This window comes from Myiozetetes cayanensis, unplaced genomic scaffold (genome assembly GCF_022539395.1).
Source record: "Myiozetetes cayanensis isolate MyiCay16 unplaced genomic scaffold, myiCay2020 scf10, whole genome shotgun sequence".
Lineage (NCBI taxonomy): Eukaryota > Metazoa > Chordata > Aves > Passeriformes > Tyrannidae > Myiozetetes > Myiozetetes cayanensis.
This window is the reverse complement of record NW_026086605.1, coordinates 25,260,101-25,281,303: the sequence shown is the minus strand read 5'-3', so window position 1 is coordinate 25,281,303 and position 21,203 is coordinate 25,260,101. Positions and strand designations below refer to the sequence as shown.

The following is a 21,203-nucleotide window of genomic DNA, read 5'->3' as shown; positions in this document are numbered from 1 at the left end:
GGTATTGATGGGGCTTGTCCCTACAAAAAAAACCAACAAACACAAACCAAAAAACAAGCAGTATTGGTATAATATTCTGTGTTTCAAGATGAATTCTAATAGACTCTTAATGAGCCTTAACTTAAGAATACAAAGGGATAAAAGGAGTAACTTTGGTTTAGCATTTTCACGATACAGTCCAAGACTTAAAAAAAGTGGCAAAATACTTCTTTCTTCTCAAGAGGCGTTTTTGTCTGTTCTGGTTTCCCACTATTCACTTTCCATCAGTGAGGCTGTAAATAAGGTCAGAACTACTACAGTACCTTCCCCTCCCTCCACCAGCCAGCACACCAAGGACTTGACATGCTCACCCTCACAGCCCTTCCCCCTGGGCTCTGGAAGGGCTGAAAAGCTTTGAGAAGTTGTCCATGTGCTGTTAGACTCAACCTAATCAGAAGGGCTTCCTTTTAGAGAGGCAGTGGCAAAACGTTCCTCAGTGGAGCCCAAGTATATATAATGGAAAAATTTTGTAACTACCTCGGTTAAAAAGTGTGTCCAAGTTAGAACTAAGTTTTAACCAGACACTGACCTCAGCAGCATTTTTTGAAGCCTCTCTGGGATTTTTGTTTAGCACAACAGATTTCAGTAGCTCTCTGCATGGAGGTTTTTGGGCATTGCTTATCAAACTTTTCAGAAATAGAACTATTAGATATTTATCTACCTTCAGACACTTTCTCTTCCCAACCCTTGCTTGGCAGTAGTTCAGTTTTAACACTTGTGTAAAAAAATAAACCAAACCAACCAGTGTTTACTCTCAGTCAGAGCTGTAAGCAGACCAGAGGCCTGGTTTTGATGTTTCAAGATGAGATTGCCCAGCTGAAGATCTGAGCAGCAGGGGATAAACAATGCTGACTGGCCTTGAGGAAAAGGAAGAAACCCACAGAATCATGAGATTCAAAATAATATCGAGATACCATTTCTGAATAGGTGTTTGTAGTGTCCCTAGCATCACAGTAAGATAACACACCGTAATACCTCACAACATTTTTTAGTTAAAAAGAGCAGAAGCATGAATTGGGTCAACACCTCCCACAGCTCACAGAGACAAAATGTGCACAGCTAGACGACAGGCTCTTTGGAAAAACGGTGCTGGTTACACCATGCATAAGTGTTTCTCCAGGCTATTCTAATAGCAGCAACAAAGGATTACTCTAATCACATGGAGCAACTCTTTCCACTGCAATCAAAATGCTTTTTCCACAACAGAGGGGCAGAGCAACAGAAGTGTGTTCTTAAAGGCTGGGCTGAGTGTCAAACCATCCACACCAACACGCAGCCTGCCCTGCTTGCCAAAGGAAAACACTTGCAAATACAAGTACTTCACTTAACAAAATATTTCAAAATATTGCTTCCCACTGAAGGGAAACTCCATTGAAATTTACAGAAGGGCTTCAGAAGTTTTTTCAGAATGGGTATTTCTGCCAACTAGGCTGTTGACATCACTGAAGGGAAATAAATAATGCTTAGACATCCATTTCAAATTGGCAATAAGAAAAAAAAAACCAACAAAACAACTCTTCCTGTGAAAGCCTGTGTACAAGACCGGGTATGCGTTATACTAACAATGTAAAGTAGATGCCAAGAAAATTTAAAACACCCATGCCTGTTTTTTTCTAGATGTATACAAAAAAATTTATTATTTATTTGACTTAAATTGGTAATCAAAAGAAATTTTTTCGTACAAGTCACAAATAACCATGTCACTTAAAACTACTTTTATGCTATGATTTCTTGGTAGCTTTGTTGAAGAAGAAAACACAAAGAAACTACCCAGGTCCTTTTTCACCCTTAAATCATAACATATGGGAATATATGGAAATGGGTGTAAGGTACTCCTTAAAGTAAGGCAGGTAATCTGGATCAGCATGTTTGGCAAATCACTGCTCAAATCAAGCTCTGTAGAGGAGAATCCAGATCAGGATAGGCAGCATCAGCTACCACGACACTCAGAAACTGCTGAGTCTGAACAGAGGCAGTAGAAGGTCTCCCACCCATTTTCAAGAACTATTTCCAAAACCTTCAGGGCTGTAGCTCATTTTTGTGAGGAACTGATGAAATCTTTCTGAGAATCACAATATGTTGTCTTGCTTTGCCTCTGTTGCATGCTGACCTAGACTTTTCTAAACACAACAGGAGTCAAGTGAGCCAGTCTTTGGAAATACTCAAGTGTTGGATAGTTAAGGACATTTAATTTGCCCTGAGGCTGGGCACTGGTCTCCTGAAGAGCAATAGAGCCCAGTTAAAGCTGAGGGAAGGGCCTCCATGGTCACTGTCATAGAGTCTGCAGTAAATTTGACCACTATAGGCAACGTCTTTGAGGTCCTACAGTCTGTTGTTTGTGGGCACAATCTCAGGGGGGTGTGTAGGGAATAGGGGGCAGAGTTGAAAACCTTCCACAGAAATACAGTAGGAAAGTTATGGAAAGCAGCTGTTGGCTCACTGATCTTAAGGTTTCCAGACAAACGAATTTTAAAAAGAAAAAAAGTAACCAATGCAGTAATGTTTCCACGAATGAGAGAATTTGAACTGTATATTCCTTCTATGTTTATAGCTCATGTTTGAATATAGAGAGGGGAACATCAATTTCCATTTTTTAATTATAGTACTGCTGTATCAGAGCCCTCTTTAACAAGGCTGTCAGTCTCACTTCATTATTTACAAGGCTATGCAATTTAAAAAATCCTTTGCTTTTTTGCTTGTTCATTACAAGCTGGTACATTTTTATTCCCCAGCCTCCCAGTAGGTAATATTCACATACAAAATAAAGAGATGTTTCTTGAGATTTTTTTAATGACTCCACTCATTTGAGGACTTAATGAAAACTTTTGCTATATGGCCAACAGCATATACATTCAGTTGATCTTGCAAGCAACATGTTTATTCGGACTGGTGCCTGTATGCAAGACCTGCACGAATAGCTCAATAAATTACCATCATTTGTTGAAAGCATCTCAGCATTTCCTTTACTGTTGATCCTCAGAAGAGAAGTAATAATATTGCACAATCCACATACTGTACTAGACTTTACAGGGCCCCTGCAATTCCAAACTTAACTACAGCACATGCATGACTGGGAAGAAGGAGGGGAGAGGAGGAAAGAGAGGTATAAGGAACATCACTGTATCATTTATCAGTGTTCTTTGAGACCATTTCACAGAGAAAAACCACTTAGGTGCCTCTTGAGGGAATACACAGGAAGCCAATTTACCAAGTTTAGAACCATACAGGGTAAAATGTCCTTCTAAAGACTCTCCAGACTTATCAAATGGAACACCACATTCTTCTCCAAAATTTCAAAAGTGTGAAAAATAGGGTGTTTTTTTCATATTTGCAAAAGCCCCCCAAAAACAAGTGAATCAAAATACCTGCATTTAGAAGAGCTTCCAGACATCAACAGCACAAGGCAAGCCCCTCATATCTTCTTGGTGGATGCATTCAGGTGTGATTGATCCAGCTCTGCTCCTTAAGGACTCTTCCTTTCTTCAGACTGAAAAACTGTACAGGCTTAGGGACCCTGTTGATCACTGTTGACATACTTCAAAACATTCATATTTTGTTAGAATATTTTCCAACCACAGCCACCAGTTTTTGCTGTAGCTTTATTTAAAATAAATAAGTGCTTTTGAACCATGGGAAATTCACGTGCTCAGGAGGGTACAGCATTCAGAAGGATTCCCCCTCCACCGAGATGTAGCAAAAAGTTGGAAGCACATGAAAGCAAAGGTTTGTAATAGAAGGAAACTCTGCAAACTTCAGTATCCCATACATGGCAGAGTGGTGTTAAACAAACAGCAAAGAAGGTGACAGGAGAACCAAGGCCATCAAATAAATGACCAGCAGGAATTACAGTCCAACCCCAAAGTCTTGCAGTTTCTTTTTCCAGTCACTAAACCACATGCCTAGGTTTGGGTCTAGCAAAAGTTTAATAGCAACACCTCAAATGCACTTACTGCATTTTAGGATGGGCTGATCTAACACATGTTTCTGAATCTTCCAGAAGCAGTAGTCTAGAAGGCAAGTTGCTGCTTGTGAGGGCATGCCACCTGCCTGGGGAGATGAACTGCTCCTGATGCTGTGCAGACATGTACTGGCAGAGCTTTAGATGTTAATCCACAGCTATCAGGACCTGGTTCAAGAAATTAAGGAATCAGTGTGGGAAGAGACTTTGTTTCAATTAAAGGTACACCTTGTTTGCATCAGTTCTTGGAAGAAGTCATGCTGTGCCCCTGGCAAACTCTGTATGCGCAGGGCAGCTCCCAAAGCTAAGAAGCTTAGCACTGGTGGAATTACCTGGGTGAAAGCATCTTCTTCCACTGAAGATAAGAACATGCATTTTAGCTGGTGGCCTGCTGTGCCCTGAAATTGAGGGACTGGTTTACCAAAGTTCATGATACTTATAATGAGTATCCCCAAGACCCAATTCACCAGATATCATGGACTTCACTCACCCACAGAAGCCCAGCCCAAGATACCTCTGCTCCCAGACTCTACACATTGCTCACGAACACAGCCAGGTACAAGCAAGGCAGTGTTTGCAGTTGGGCTAGTACATGAAACAGGACCTCCTCCTTCTAAGGCAGTGAGGAGAGATCCTTACCTATCCATGCTGGGGAGCACTCCAGAAATCTCCCATCCCACTCCACAGGGCAAGAGCAGCCACACTGCCGAGTTGTGCTCACCTCCTTGGCAGCTCAGAGCTCCCCCCATGCATGAATGATGGGAATTTTGTGTCAATGCCAAGGACAGACACAGGATAAAAATTACCTCTGATTTTTTAAATATGAGACTGCTATCAGTACCACAGGAGAGAATGACAAATCTTTCCTTCCTGAGGTGGTAGAGCATAATTTTAATTATTTTTCAAATAAATACAATACTTATATTTATATTTTGCTGATTTAATAATTTGAGAAATGTTTACATAGCCATTAAGGTTTTTTTTTTCAAGGTACATAAGAAAACTCTATAAAAATACCTCTTTCAATGAAACACTCAAACCCACATTATTAGATCTTTCAAATGCCATAGATCTTATTATATTTCATAATGCAAAAAGGTTAGCAGCACAACTATTTCATTATTCTTTCCAACTGCATACATTTAGGTGTTTAATTTTGATATTTTTTTCCCCTTGGAAGATCTTAATTTTATCTTTAAAGCCAATGGACTTGAATAAAGGAAATACAGAATGAAAATCAATTCTGTTTAATTATATTCACATATAAAGTGTTTATCACTGGAGAGTAATTTAGACTTTTATGTATGTTTATGCTTAAAACAATAAAAATAAAACCACATATCAAGTTTGATATTTTAAGTAGCTTCTAGACATCACTTTCCTTTCTTTCCAGCCTGCCTGTCCCCCCAAAAACACACTCTCAAAATCCTATGGTGATTTCAAGTGCATTCATTTTTGGTTCCTCTGTCTGCTACATCTTCTTGCCCCAGTTTTGTGAAGACTTGCTAAATGCAGTTCCCACTGATTAGAAAGGAAGTTAATGCTCTGAGCTTCTAAAAAAGAGTCCAGGATAATACATGATAAACCAAGTACTCAGACAGCAGAAGCCACTACTGAGAACATTGGTTATAAAGTCCCGTTTTCTTCTCATGTAGATACCTGAGACATCCTCAAAATTTCCTGAGAGTTTTGCAAAAGACATGAGGGGGTAATTATACCCCTATTTATAATGATTTTACATCACTAAATCTGCTCTTTGATGATGTTGTTCATTGCTTGTTTCAATGAAAGTAGCAATTATGTATCATATAGTCTGTCACCTATTTCCATACAGATTTCTTAAACTCTTCTGACCATGAAGAAAAGAGCTGTACCTGACAGGCTTTGATTTACAGGACCAAAGCCTACACCCATCATACTGGATGGCAAGCAGGGAACAAAACTAACCTTTGGGGCATCAGTACTTCTTAGTTCCATGTGGAAACCAATATGGTTATTCCAAATCCAGACCCAAAGCAGTGAACTACTATTTTTGTCCACCATTGTGAGACTCAAACTATTCCTGCTTCTTCATGAGCCACAATAAGAAGGAACAGAGTATTGATCCCCTACAGCGTGTGAAGATTCTCACTCTAACCTTGCTGGATTTTCCTCTGGGCTTTTGCTAGGGCACTGCTAAATATATAATATTTATTTTATATACCTAATTATAAACTTGATATGCTAGAAGCAGGATTAAGACCTCTCATTAAAATACCTATACCCAAAATTTTGGTAAATCCCAGTTAAATTCAGCATATTGGCTCTGTTGTAGCTGAGCTTAAACAAAATTTTGCCCAAATGGAAAAGCAACTGTTGTACACACATTCAGAAGTGGGCCTGAATTTCTCTTACATTTCTTGCCATCCCACTCTGTTATATTATCAGCTGGTCTCTGCCCATAGTGATGAAAATGGTATTTAGGTTAATGTGTTCTTTGTTAATTGCATTAGCCATGTGCCTAAGACTTAGGCTTCCTCTTCTCCCAGCACTGCCTTTGGCTATTAACATCTGGTCTTTAAATATATTTTAACTGTGTACTTAATCTGTCAGGTGAGATGGATAGAGTCTGTTTTAGACAGACTAAGATGATCAGTGGAATGCTAGTTACAAAATTCACATGGGTGGAGAGACCCCTTTTTATACAGAAACAGAAGCCATTTTATATGCTACTTTTTATACTGAGTCTCCAAAAATAGAAGGGAGAATTACATTTGTGTTCTGTGTATCAGGTCTAATCGTATTCAGAACACTTTTTTTTTTTTTTTAATAATGTCTGCAACATGTTTTGGAACTTTATTTTGTAAATAGGATAATTTTTCCTTGGGAAAAAAAAATACAATATTGGTTTTTATCTTCCAAGGGATATTTTGCTTTTGTTTAAATCACATTTTATTATCATAATTTTTCCTCACATGGTAGCAAAGATAGAACAGAATTGTCTTCAAACACACATATATATACCTCCTGAAGAAGATTTATTAAATGGAAAATTGCTTCTGGCTTGGAAACAGAAAATTTCTGTACCAGTAATATGGCAAAGTCCAGCAGAAGGAGCTGTATTGCTTTAACTAGGAGCATCAAAATCAGAAGACCTTTGAGAGGTCTATATTCAGATGTAAAAAGAAATGCCTTCTCCCTGTTTATTTACTGAGTATCATTGGATTCTACACACTAGCCAAAATCCAGCCAGCCGATAATGAATTATGGAATTCCAACCCCAGCAGAGACTAGAAGTTTCCCTTAGCTAAGCTAAAGTTTTGAGTTTCACTTTTTTTTTCCCAAAGATATTCACTACCTTTTGAGCAGGAAATAAATATCCTGAAACTATTTGCTAGCTGTTCAGCTTTGAAAGATAGCATGTGTTCTGAAAGCCTCAAGATTAGGGCTCTGTAAAGTACTTGTCAGAGGACCCCGGTCCCTTCCCTTGGGCTGTGCCCGTCACCGCTGGGTCCAGGTAGTTGTGGGGTAGCGTTCCAAGAGCGCATTCCTCAGCTGGGCTGTGTGGATCTTGTCTCTGGTCTCCACAGTGCAGATGACCTGGAAAAAGAATTAGGACCATTCCTGATGCATGGCAGCAATCTCAGACAAAGGCATTTCCAACTCAATCCTAAAATACAGTCGTAAAAACAAAACAATGAGTTCAACATAAAACCTCTGGACCTCACATCCCCTGTCTACGCAGGTCAGAAAACTGACAGTGCAGACATCTGGGGCTCTTCCAGCCCTTCTGCATGGCCATAAAAACTTCCAAAAGCCCTACTTTATTGCCTTCAGAGTTTAAAGATGACAGGCTGATCCTCTGCTGGCTCCTGGGCAAGATGCTTGTCTGCTCTTGGCCTCCCTGAACACATCTGTTAGTAGCTTCTCTTTTCTGTTCCCTGGGGTATGTACGTGGCACTGCTGCCACCTCACCACCTCTGACTCTTACCTCACCACATTTCCATATTTCCAGGAAGTATTTGTCCCAGTGCCTCCATCCTTCAATCTTTTTATATTCTCCTCCTCCTCTTCTCTCTCAAGGAGGTATCCTCCAGTACTTTTTAATCTCTGCAGTGTTCTTGCTACTTTCATCTCCTCACACACCTTCTTGTTTTATTCTGATTTTTGTTTGCTTATTGCATCAATTCTAGTTTTCTGTTATGGGTGTTCTGCTGCTAAATCAAACTATTCTCAAGTAAAACTAATCTTGATAGTTTTTTTTTTAATTCTTCACTTGCCTCCACAAATACTGTTGACAACCCTGTCCTGGAGCCACTAAAGATCATAACTTCAATGTAATTTTTTCAGTTCTTCTGTAATCTCTCTTTTCTACATACTCACATCTCTGCCACATCACTTGAAAATCAGGGCACTACCAAAGATGTGGCACCAACGTGAAGGTGCAGAAAGAAAATTATACCTCACAATTTTAGACTGCTAACTTCCATCACAGCTGGTCCTGCTGGAATTATCACTGATGTTGAAAGTGCCACGTGGAAAAAAAGACCTCACAGAAACATGAAAATCTACCAAGGAAAGGATCCAATATGAGTCATGGTGCAAGTACAGAGAGTTCATTATAACAGGCAAATCTCCTGAGAATAGAGAAACAACTGGCCACAGTAACCTGATGGTGGGCTGCTAGAGACAGATGCCCTGTATAATGTTGCTGTCAGAGCTGCATCCTTTTCAGAAAGCAACAAGGCAAAAACTAAAATTTTGTATAATCAAATATGTTTATAGGGACATTTCTAAATAAGAACTTTGTGAATTCATGTTTCCTGGAATGATCTTAAAGCATAACAAAAAACCTTTAGCAAAACTATTGAATGAAAAGATAGAACAGTAACAGTCCAACTTGTTCTAAACAGCCATGAGCTCCCTTAATTAGAAAACTGGCTACAGTTTCTTAAATATCTGTCTTGAAATAAGCCACATTTCTGATCTGGTCTTGTAATTCTTCCCCTCTTGTGCTGAACATAGTTCCATTCTTTTGGTTCTTTGGAATGCAAATTAGGGTGCTAATTTCTTCCTCCTCCAAAAAAGTGAGATTTAGTCTCAAGAGAAAGACAATCACAGAGGACAATTAATAATGAGGGAAGACGAGAGAACACAAAGATCAGGAAAAATATCTAAAGGCACCAATATACCAATACTCATTATCCACTCCCTGGTTCACACAAAATCCCTAAAGTTTTGCAATCACATCTTCAAGAGCACACACGTATCTCTTATGGAGTCTGTAATTAAAAAAAGCAGCATTTTCCCCCTTTCACAGTAATCATGCCTGCTTTGTCCTGAGTAAATCAAGTGCTGCTCTTGGAGCCAGTCTGGACTTGGCAGGTTCAACCTTGAATGTCTGGCAGCAAGCAGTTGCTCTGCACTGGGTGCCAGCATGGGAAGGCATTTTGATTTATAGAACTAACTATCCTCTCTGCCCTTTCCTTTCTGCTAGTGATTGAAGCCGGACAGCCTCGCCTGGATTGCAGCCAGAGACCTTGTAAACAGTTTGGATAAATATTGTCTTTTTGAGCTGTGCATGCATTGCATCTAACATCTGATCCTGCACATAATACCTTGTAGTGTATCATAAAGTAGTAACAGCAAGAGCAGTGATAACAAACAACTCCAGAAATTTACCCGATTTTTCATACTTGTCAAATAGAGGAATAGAGAACATTTGCTCACAGTAGGAGGGAAGAGAGACTCACACTCTACCTCAGGGCAGCTACAGATCTCAACAGCAAGGAAGGCAAGAATTTATTTTCTTGCTGAGATTAAGCCAATTTACACTGCAGTTTTACTTTCACAGAACTGCTCTCACTTGCTTCACCTGGGAAGTACAATTTACATGAGTGACCAACAGGGCAATCCTCATATTCATGGGGAGGTATATGAGTTTATATTTATCTAGGATGAAGAATCACCCAGGTATTACAACCAGGGAGGTTGCCTGTCTGTTGATGAGCTAAGAGTAAGTGCCCTTATTTAATAACAAATGACAAAACCTATCACCTGATGTTTCTTGTACTCCAGCTAAGATAACCCATGACAACTAGAGAAAAGTTTACTTTAACATTTAGTTTAAAATTTACTTTTACTTCAAATTCAGAAACCTTCAGAACTATACATGGGATTTCTGTTGCTGCAGAGCTCTTATTGGCTGCAGGGCCACCTATAGCCAACAGTAGACCTTTCTTTCCTGTGTATCAAAAAACCCCACAAAACTAACAACAGAGTACATTTTATGCATTTCTCTCCCACATATTACATCCTTGTTGGATTAAATAAATAAATATAAAATTGTCTGCTCTGGTAAGACCATTAAAATAACCAACCAGATGGTTCTTGTACTGGATTTAGAGTTCCACTCTCTGTGTCAGGTAATCTAAAGACTTATTCCAGTCTAAAGGTTTTGGTAACCTGGTGGGTTTTTTTAATCAGGCCTACAAGTAATTGAAGACAGAAGAGACTTCACTGAATATTGATGGTTTGTGGGTATTATTTAATGACTAGGAATAATTGAGAGAGCAGGACAAAGGCAAAAAAAAGATAAAGCAAAAAATTGATCACAAGTTATTACTGTGCAACAACAAATTCCAGATGTATAAATTCACGTACTCTTGGGAATTAAACTGATTTCAAAGAGAGGAAAATTCATAACTTCACAAGGGGAAGAAATTTGCAAAGTTCTGTGTTGAGTAGAGTGGTCACCTCTACTCCCTTTTAACTGCAAGTCTCATAATTGGGATACCTTGCCATTTAGATCATATTTTCCTAGATTTTAAAAATTAGTTTGGCATGCCTCTCAGTTCCCTGATGCCTCCTATCCGTACACTGTGTGTACAAATAAAGATTTTGGGTGGACATGCTGAGCCAATGTTAGAGAATAGAGGGAACGTGAGTAGTATTGCTGAGTCAAGGGATTTCAGTTTTCGTTCATTTCCAAGATCCATGTAAAGGTATATCCTAAGTAGCTGGTGCAGTTCTTTATGTCTGTGACTCATCCTTTGAACTTTAATTTCTTCAATCCTAGACACCATATTCATCATATTTTTCTAAGATGTTGTTGTTGGAGAATTCACAGAACTTAATATTCATGATACACCACAGTTAGCAATATTATAGGTTTGTTTCCATGAAAATCAGTGGAGTTAGGAATGAATACTTTATTTATATATGCTAGTTTCAGTTTTATATTTAAAGCAAGAGGTTTAATTTCTATTTAAAAAAAAAAATAGCAACTGATCTATTAAAAAAAATTAGCAACTGGGCAATTTTCTGAATTACTCAGTAAACACCCAGTATAGCTTACTGCACATTACAGATTATTTGGTAACAGCACTCCAGTTTATGGTTTGGGGATCAGCTGCCAGATAGTCCCCAAGGTCAGAGCGATGGAACGCTTGAGAAAGAGTGTAACAGATGTCACTTGGTTGTGCAACCTGAGCCCTTATCTTTTGGCATGTTCGTGCAGTCGGGTTGGGGAGCAGGAGCACGAACGCGCTACTGACACATTACGTAAGTCAGATAATAATCCAACAGGTCTGCTCTTACCCTCCCCAGAGCAGGGTTCTAATTTCTACAACTGGGGCAGGATATTCTGTACCTTGTTAGTCTGCTCTGGAATGCCATTAAAGAACATGACTGAATTCTTGTGGAGGCCTTAGAAGAAATGCATTGTTGAACTTCCCACTCCAAGTGTCTCCATTTTGTAGTTGGGGAAGTGAAGCATGGAAACACAGCCTCGCCCAGGGTCATGCAGGAAATGCTTTAGGAATTATAGCATTCTTCTCATAGCTGTTCAGCTGCCTGTTCCTCTGTATTTGCTTCACAGGGCAAAAACCATGGAATATGTTGGCAACTGGGGACTCCAGCCCGAAATACTCCCCTCCAGCCTTTTACAAAATGTAAGTTGGCCCAAAGGAATTTTCCCAAATTGACCAGAGCAGACTAAAATAATTTACTGAGTTCTGACCTGAGGTGAATAAACTATTTGAAAAGAAAAGGTATTACACCACACAAAGCAAACTAGGAATTCCAGCACCACTGGGAAAATGTGTAATGTTACCGAAAAGGCAACATTTGATTTATGAACTAGGATTTTCTTGCCCAGTCAGAGGGAGGAGTAATGTGATGGATCATCTTTTTCCAACTGGTCTCTTCTGAGTTATTTAAAACCACAGCAGAGTGAAGCTCCTGAGAGATTTGAAGTAAACAGACCAGACAAGCCCATAACATCTGACAGGAGGGAGGTCAGAGGGAGCATTGCCACCAAAACAGCTCTGCAAAGCTCCTGCGGCACTTCAAGACCTTGTAGGTCCTCACTGCCCTGTTCTAGGATGCTCCTGTACCTGCCAGACTGATTATACTGCAATTTCTGTGGTGAGAAGACTTTCCTAGAAAATTGCTGAACTCAAGGATATTTTATTTCAACTAGGTTGCCTGAATCCAAAAATAAGACACCCCTTAAGCAGGCAAGATGCTGATCTACAGCAGAGCCTTGCATGGCTTCATAGCAAAGACTGTCCTTAAGTTGCTTATTGATTTTGCTCATTGACTTCTCTCTGAGTCAATAATAATATGAAATTAAAGGGATTGAAATCGTTATAAAGAGGTTTACAGATGGAAGCAATTTGAGTGATAAATTGTCCCAGTTGAATCTGAGGAATATTACTGATAGAGAATAGAGAAAGTTCACAGAGGCAAGCTGTGGCCTCCTCCCATGAACTGGATAATCCTTTAGACCTCTGCATCCAGTTAACTGGTGATATTAGGTGATTTTTTTCATTAGCTCTGATCTCACTGCACAACGCACTTCATTAAGAGTCAGCTTAATCTAATATAGCCATATTCCTTTTTTTTCTTAATTAAAAAATCTCTTATTTTTGCCAAAAAAATGTTTCAAAAGTTATTTTTCCAGAAGTGTAATTTGACCATAAAGGTTCACTTGGAAAGTCCTTACTACTTCATGAAGTCAGACTATCAGCAAGGATCTTCCCACAGAGTGTTCCAAGCATGCATTAGATGAATAAACACTAACTGAGAAATGCATTTCATTAGAATGAAAAAAAAAAACCAAAACCAAAAAAACCCCAGCAGCTCTATCTTCCTGATAAGCAGTGACTAGAAGCCAAGTTTCTCTTCTTTGGAAATGAAGGGGTAAATCTAAAAGGATGATTAAATACTGAGACGACAATCTTGACAGGACTGATTTAGTGCATCAAATAAGCAACTACACTTACTGCTCTGTTCTGTCAAACACTTTATCTATATCCACAGTCAAAAGTACGCATTAAAGTTAGAATGGAGTGGGTATGGCTGTAATGTCTTTCTTATTATTACCACCAGTTCAACACATGGTAATTTTGGTTCTTGATCCAGATTTTAATGCATGCCTAATTTTATGTGCTGAGATTTACTCTGATGAAAATGCTAAAGCTCATTGCAGGTGTGCTTTAGTAGCAAATGCTTAAAATGCTTTGATGAGACAGGGCTTTGGCTCTTCAGAAACAACAAAGAAAAAAGCAAAACCTCCCTCATGTGTATTAGCTTTACTATGAAAATAAGTATTTTTTCTGTATCTGGTTAGAGCAAATTCATTTTGATGCTGAAAGATAAATCCTGTATTTTATCTTTTTTTTATTACATTTGTTTTAGTTTTCAAAGAAAAGCCTTCCAATTCACTAGGTGTCACCAGATAAATCTGCCTCCAAAGGCACAGAGGTTTGTGTGTCTGCGTCACTACTTTGTTCTTCACATGTAATTATCCAATAGCCTCTCCCGGACTGATTAAAAGCCATCATGCAAATCCAACATCCAATTATAACATTCAGGAACTCAGATTCTTCCCTTTGACCCCACTGTCAGATTCTTGAAGTGGACAGTCAGTGAAAACACATTGTATTTAAAGTGCAGAGATAGCATATGGCACTGTTTTCATTCAGGGTCTGTATTTATTACATGTTCTAATACAATTGCCTCATTGGGAGAGATTGCAAGAGCAATGGAAAATTGTTTTAACATTCTCAGTTAAAAACTAAGACAGTGGATTTCATTTATTTTACTTAGTAGCATCAATAAAAACTACAAGCCTCACTTCAAAAAAATTGCATTGAAAACTTCAAAAGAGTTACAGGGTTTGCTGAAACTCATCGTGAGTGAAAATGATTTTCAGAGCTAAGTCAGTCACTTACTCAGAGAGATTTATCTATCCCTGCAGTGTCATGCTATCCCCAAGTTACCCAAAGCTGTAAGCTGGCCTATCATTATGGCATACTGGGGAAAATGAAGTTTTAGTCCTAGACACTTGAGAGAACTGATGATATCATATTCTGAAAAAAGTTCATGAACTTTATTGTCCCCTTGCTAAAGTGAACTTTAATCTACCTCTTCTTTATATCCGCAAGTTAAAATATAGAGCAGCGTTTCTGTATCCACGTAGGAAGTTAGATATAAAGGCCAAAATCAAAGAAGTAGCTTACTCAATAGCATTACTGCATCCCAGCTATGAGACTGTTTAGCAAAGATCCTTAATTTGTCTTCCACCTGCTGTTTCGCAAACTGAGTCAGGTTGGACTTGGACAGGGGTAGCATGAAATCAGTAGGACCACACCTTTGCCAAACCAGTTGAAGTAAGAGATATGCCATGAGACAAATGGTCTTTTTAAGAGATGCCATAACACCTCTTCACTGTTACTGTATCCAATATTCAACAAAGAAGTACTGACTTTACGCTGTGCTTTTTGTGTATAAGGAATAAAACTATTAGGCCCTAGCTAAAAATGAGGGTTCCTTAAGAGTAAGGGTGTTCTCCACATTGCCTTAAGGCAAACATCTCAGACAATTACAGCAGCCTACATAGCTGGCTCTTCAGGTTCTGGACGGATGCTGCAGGTTGCTCACCACCCCTGGCACGCTGCCACACCAGCGAGGAGGGTTTGCAAGAGAAACAGCGCAATACAACAGCTGGAGTATTTCACCCAGGGTGTCACAACAGCAGGTAAAACTGGTCCTGTGTTCTTTATATGACTGCTAAGTGTTTGGCAATGTGCTGTATAACACAGAAGAAATTCTCTCTCACACTGCTCGCCAAATCACTGTGCACACTCTATCGGACTCCTTCAGCATAGGCATAGACATAGGAAAACAGAGTAAATTAGGGGAGGCTAGCACTAATAAAGAAACTGAAATTGCAACTCATCTTACCTCGACAGTGAAGAGCTCAGACGTCACAAATGTGCGTTCTTGTTTGATATCCAGAACTCTAGATCAAATAAGGGACAAATTAGAGATCACAACAATCCCCTGTCATTGCAAAATAGCTTCTGTAAGTGTCTGGACAGTAACTACCTTTGCTTCTTTCTGAATTAGACACAATTTAATGCTACAAAGGTGCTTTCAGGTTGGAACAAAAATGAGGCAAATAAAACCTTTTCTGAAATATAACAAGAAGAAAACCTTTGATTAATTAGTGACTTACAGGTTTGCCTTCAGAAACATTTGAAAAGGTTTCCAAATCTTTAATGATCTCTCTGCTATTCTGTGATTGTATTTTCCTGCTACTAGTCTGATTTACCTTGCTTCTTCTCGAGCCAAAATCTCCAGTAGCTTTGACATGTCTCCTGGGCAGTCGGAAATCACAAGGGAAAATCTGCACACTGTGTTGTCAAGGGTCAGGGCACGAGCTATGCACTTTTGCAGTAAATGTAGTTCCAGGTTTCCACTGCATATAACAACTGCCACTCTGAAAACAGAGAGGAAAAATAGGAGTTTTGATTGGCAGTTGCCTGTAAAGGAACCATAAATCACAGACACTGTATTATTCAATATCAGCTTAAGGTCTCACCACAATAAATATGTATTATATGTCCAAGGGGCTCCTGGTGGTCAGTATCATTTGTGAGCAGGCAGGGGGAGCCTAGAAACTGGCTACATTAGTTGGTCTGAAATGTTTTCATTTTGCATTTTCTGGAGATCTGATATTTGTTAGCGATAATTAGCTGGAGAATTCTAGGTATGTTTCAAGTTTTAAAAGTTTGACATAATTTTTCCCTGAAAGTTCTAAGTTTCAGCCTTTTAATGACCAGACAAGATGAATGTCAAGGCTTTGCTGTACCCATTAATTAAATCCACTTCAACTTGAAAAATGAGTGCAGAAATGTTTGAAGAGCAAGTGAAGAGCCATATGGTCAGTCCATGATAATCTCTGTCTGCAGAGTCAAACCTGACCTCTTTAAAACTGAATCTTTGCATTTTCTCTTTTATTTTAGCTGTACTGAATTGGAATGCATTGCTGCTCTGTATGTACCCTGTCAGCCTCTTCTGAAGAATTGCCTCAGCAGTATTTTAATGTACAACGCTGTGCACTGGGAATTTTATTTTGTCTTGAGGCCATGGATGTTTAAATACATTCTGGACTATGGCCTGAGACAAGGCTTAATCTACTTAAGTTCTGAGTCCTCAAGTTGAGAGGCAAGGCAGCATTTACCCACACGTTCAACAGCAAGCACAAGGATAATCCCTCTGACTATGTGGACAGTTCTCAGGACTGGGAGGTAGATGCCACTGGGTGACTGCAGAAGATAGCCTAGCTCCTGTTCCACCATAGACAGGGCTGGTTTCCATAAGTGGAATGGGAGGAGGCAACAGGCTGACAAGAGCAGGTTACTGTCCTGGCAGGAGCAGCCATGCCTCGTGGAGCTGTGTGTAACTGCCTTTCCCCCAGCCATTTGAGAAGAGAGGAAAACTACAAGATTTTTCAGGTCTCCAGGCTGACATTTGTCTTGTTCAACATGGTCTTATGACCTGTGACTCGTCTATTCAGCCTGAAGCATGCACCACTGATAAGCCCAGTGTCAGCTCAGGGGCAGGAACTGCCTTGTCACTCATAGAACAAGTAGCTTTTCACCGTTTCCTGGGACCAAGGTGCTCAGTCCCCTGCTTCTGCCATGGTTCCCTGTTTGCAATAGCTGCTGTACCTTTTGCCCTTCAACTCAGGCAGTTTCCCTGCCACCAGTGCTGCAAGTCCAATGGCCCCTTCTGCATCAACCGTGGCTCGCTCATACTCCAGCAATCTCAGCATGGAAATGAGGATGTCCTCCTCCCTGAAAGCAGGAGAGTCGTGTCAAAACAAATCAAAAGAAGCAGAATATAACACATGTATGTGTAACTAGGTACTTTCTAGTCTCCCACATACATATGACCTCAGGGTGGTGTTACAGAACGCTGTGCTGCTGGGGGTGAATGTACATCTCAGAATAATTATTTACTGAAAGATAGGATGGGGTTTTTTTACTATAAATATTAACTAAATTCTAGTAGTGAGTGTATTCCACAAACTTTGCCTTTTGGTGAAGATTTAGAAGAGTTTTGCCAAGGGTTGCCTTCAAGTGTTGTAGAACACAACAAGGACAAGTTTTATACCCAGAGCATGACCAGGTACTGGCAGCAGGTGAAGTATTGGCCAAAGGGCTAATCTGAACAATGCTTTTAGTCATGTTATTTAGCTTTAGGTAGTCCTGTGAGGAGCAGGGAGTTGGATTTGATGATCTCTCACAGGTATCTTCCAATACGAGATATTCTATGATTCTGTGATATACATGAATTTGGATTCAATGTCTTCAGTGCCCCTCTTGAAATGAAAGGTACCCCATCCTCATGCTCTTATAGTGTGTGCCTGGTGGCATGTCCTGCCAACCTGCTCTCCCCACTGCACAAGCAGAACCACCATACCCTGGTGGTACACTGCATTTTTCATATACAACAATGTTCATCCAGTCCTAGTCATTTCACTGTTTTTCTTCACCTACCTCACAGCAACAACTTTATCCACAAGTTTCCCAGTCAGCTGCAAAGAATTGCTGCCAAAGCAAACTCCGCTCACATCTGCAGATTTCAAAAGACAAAACTATGAAGCAGGTCACTTTAGATATATTCAACATTTTGTGGAGTCCTGTTTGGTTGGCGCCCTTAATGAGGGCAGCACACTGCTGTTATATGACCTTAGGCTGCTTGATTTTTTTTATATGACAAAAATCTGTTTGGTAATGAAAGACCAAATCTTGCAGGGAGATTTTGCCATTTTGGATCCCTCCAAGAAAATTCTGATACTTCACTGGCACTGTTGCACTGTGAGAGTGACCCTGCAGCGACCAATGCTTTTCACTGTTCAACGAGGCTTGAAAGAGAGAAGACTCAAGCATGGCATTGGGCTTGTTAGCTACAGCAGGACAGTTAGCAAAGGGGTGCAGACACAGGCAAAGCTTACCAAGAGGGATAAGAAGTTTTATAAAAAAACTCCCATTTAACCCAAAACTTCCAGAGTTTTGGTAAAATCAGGTAAACAGGATGTTCTTAAATTGCATAACAGTTGAGATTTTTTTTTTTGAGCAAATGATGTGGAAAAAACTGTGTCATTTATAAACACTGTTGTTCTGAGAACAGTTTTGTGTGTCTAAATATTTAAGCACTACATTTTCTTGCCTTTTTACAAATCAGTCTTTTACAAATCAGATCTTTCTCATTGATTCTACTGTTTTAGATGGTGCTTGTGAGCACAATAGTCAGATAAATACTCTCATATTTCTAAGTATTTGTGTGCACTGGAAATTGCATTGTACTCCAGGGAGGTGGTGGGGGAAAGTGTGGCAGAAGTTGTTCTCACAGCTTGAACTAAATTCTGAGTCTTCAGAGATTTCCCTTAAAACATATTTGAACTGAAGGAGAAAATAATATAGTTGGAGAAATCTATTACAACCTTTATTTTACCTCCAAAAGAATAACACATCTTCTCACCTCCATAAAAGTGATGATTGTTGCAGGCCTGGTCTTCAGCTGGGTGGCCAGCCTTTAGGGACTGTTGTAATACAGGGAAACTTTCAGATTCAACCCCCTGAGGAAGATAAATGTTGTCACTTTTTTATTGAACCAGTTATAATAGAAGTCACCACCACCAAAACCTACAGAAAGTTTCCTCTTGAAATTAACAATTAATTTCAAGATGCATAACAACTGTGCCACCACTAAACTTTTCCTGTGGCTCACTTAGCACCAAATTTTTCCAGTAAGAAATTATTTCAAAACACAGAACTGGATTTCATTTGCTTTGGAAATACCTTCCCACTTTTTTTTTCTGAAATCAAACCAAGCAGCCAAGGGACAGGAGCTTCCCTGTCTCTCAGAGGCTCTTCTAGGCAAACCCCACAGGATCAGATAGTTCCTGTCCCCAGCGTATGCAGTCTCTGCAAGTGTATCACTAGATACCAGCGCAGTGTAATCACTAGACACCAGTGTCTTTTGAAGGCAGCTGTGGTGAAAGCTGCCCAAATGCAACACTTAAATGGTGAAGGGAAACTTACAATTACAGAAATACGTGGGTTGAGGTATTTGAGTGTAGCAGCTGACCCTGCCAGCAAGCCACAGTGGCCTCCTGCAGGGAAAATCACTGCATCCAGCTTTGGCACCTGCTCATACACCTCCAGCCCCACGGTCCCCAGGCCTGACAGGTACACAGCACTATCCTCCCTGTGGGAAGGAAGGACACAGATCAGCAGGGGTCACAATTGCCAATGTAATAATAATTCTATCTATCAGTTTCAAGACATCTTTCAGCAGAAGAACATGTATGTGAAAGGAAATCACCAGCACATGAGGGGAGGAGGGGATACTACAGAACAGTGCCATCAGATGGCCATCACATGCAGTTACCTACTATGAGAAAACTCCTGTTGACAAGCCCCTCAAATAGACTTCAGGCTGAAGAACACTTAATTCTCTTTTTACCAGCATCAGGTGATTACAGAGCTGATGGGTAGAAGTCATGTTTCCATTGCCATCACTTCCTTCAGCTCCACAAATTTTAAATGTTGCAGTCCAAACTAAAAGCAAAGTCTCAAAAGGAAAGGAAATCCTGTCTTTATTTATTAGTGCATTTAGTGTTTGTGGTAAGTGGAAATTTTCATGGAATTTAAGCACTGTGTTCAGCCTCACAAATACCAAACAGATTGCTAGACAGTTGTCTTACCACAGTCCAGGGCCAATATCTGATACCTTCACGTTACTCTGAAAGACTATGGAAGGGTAAGAGAAGTATTTAGTCACGCCAAAATACTCACTGGCAAAACACTGTCAGCCAAAGGTAATACCATGAGTAGAATAGGGATAAACAGAATCAAAAGATTGAAGGAAACTCCACTATACAATCACATGACTGACTTGGATCTATTTCTAAAAGCTGTTTTGCATTTGATTTAGAAGTTAGCAATGATGTAAATGTAGAAGAATATATGAGGAAAAAAAATAAGCTCTCTGTATGGTCTGCTTTTTCAGGCAAACAGACATGCAAACAGAATTATAGATCCAATGACTTGATTTTATTTGACCCAAGGATGTTTGGGTGCTAGGAAGCTGTGTTTTTATTTCTGTTACACATGTGCAGAGGCTTAGCTCAGGAGCACAGAATGCCTGCAAGGTAGAGACCAAGGCCCTTGTTAAGTTACCTCATGTATATATCAAAACACAGAAAATTCCTCAGGGCAAGAGACTACATAAGAAAGGATGGGAGTAATGAACTTTCACTCCTGTAGCACAGCTAAAGAAAAAGGCAAGAAATAATAGGGGGATGGGTAACTGAACCCTTGAATTTATTGCCTCTATGAAGACACTGAAGGAGCTCTCTCCTCCTTCTTGTATGCAACAGAATATATCACCGGTCTCCTGAACAATTCTGGAGTCTTATTCCCGAGTAAGATTCAGAACCGAGTTTGTGGAGCTACCTCTGCTGTGGTTACATGGGAAGCCACAGGGACCTGCAAAAATGAATGAGGATCTGGGATATTCAGTTTATGAGTAAAGCTTCTCTAACAACTGAATACTGTCTGGAGGAGACTGCTCTGGGCACGGAGCACTATTAGCAGTTTGAATCAATGTTTCAGATAACCACATGTTCCTTGCAAACATCCAGTGAAAACACCAGTTCACTGATCAGCCTTCAGCTTTTATAATAAAACGAGTGATTTTCTTTGCATTGTGGATGATTACTTTTGCCTTGTGAAAGCAAACATATCTCTTTGCTGTGGAAGCAAAATGAAGGAAAAGGGCAGTTAAATCTAAAGGCTGTAAATTTAAACAAGCATTTTTGATCCAGAGCTAGAAATTTGGATATTTGTCTTCTGAAACATGTGAT

The 21,203-nt window shown here is 39.8% G+C and overlaps 1 protein-coding gene across 2 annotated transcripts in view; it reads right to left on the bottom strand.

The window, feature by feature from the left end:
• Window positions 1-4,471: 4,471 nt before the first annotated feature.
• Window positions 4,472-21,203, bottom strand: part of LOC126650687 (L-threonine dehydratase catabolic TdcB-like) — a 48,530-nt gene continuing 31,798 nt past the window's right edge. For both annotated transcript variants that reach the window (XM_050335794.1, XM_050335800.1), the window contains 7 exons: window positions 19,378-19,543; window positions 18,815-18,911; window positions 17,830-17,905; window positions 16,999-17,124; window positions 15,597-15,764; window positions 15,227-15,284; window positions 4,472-7,576 (listed from right to left, as the gene is read on the bottom strand). In XM_050335794.1, the coding sequence (XP_050191751.1) occupies window positions 7,478-7,576; window positions 15,227-15,284; window positions 15,597-15,764; window positions 16,999-17,124; window positions 17,830-17,905; window positions 18,815-18,911; window positions 19,378-19,543 (790 nt within the window). In that variant the 3' untranslated portion in view covers window positions 4,472-7,477. The remainder of the gene's footprint in view (window positions 7,577-15,226; window positions 15,285-15,596; window positions 15,765-16,998; window positions 17,125-17,829; window positions 17,906-18,814; window positions 18,912-19,377; window positions 19,544-21,203) is intronic.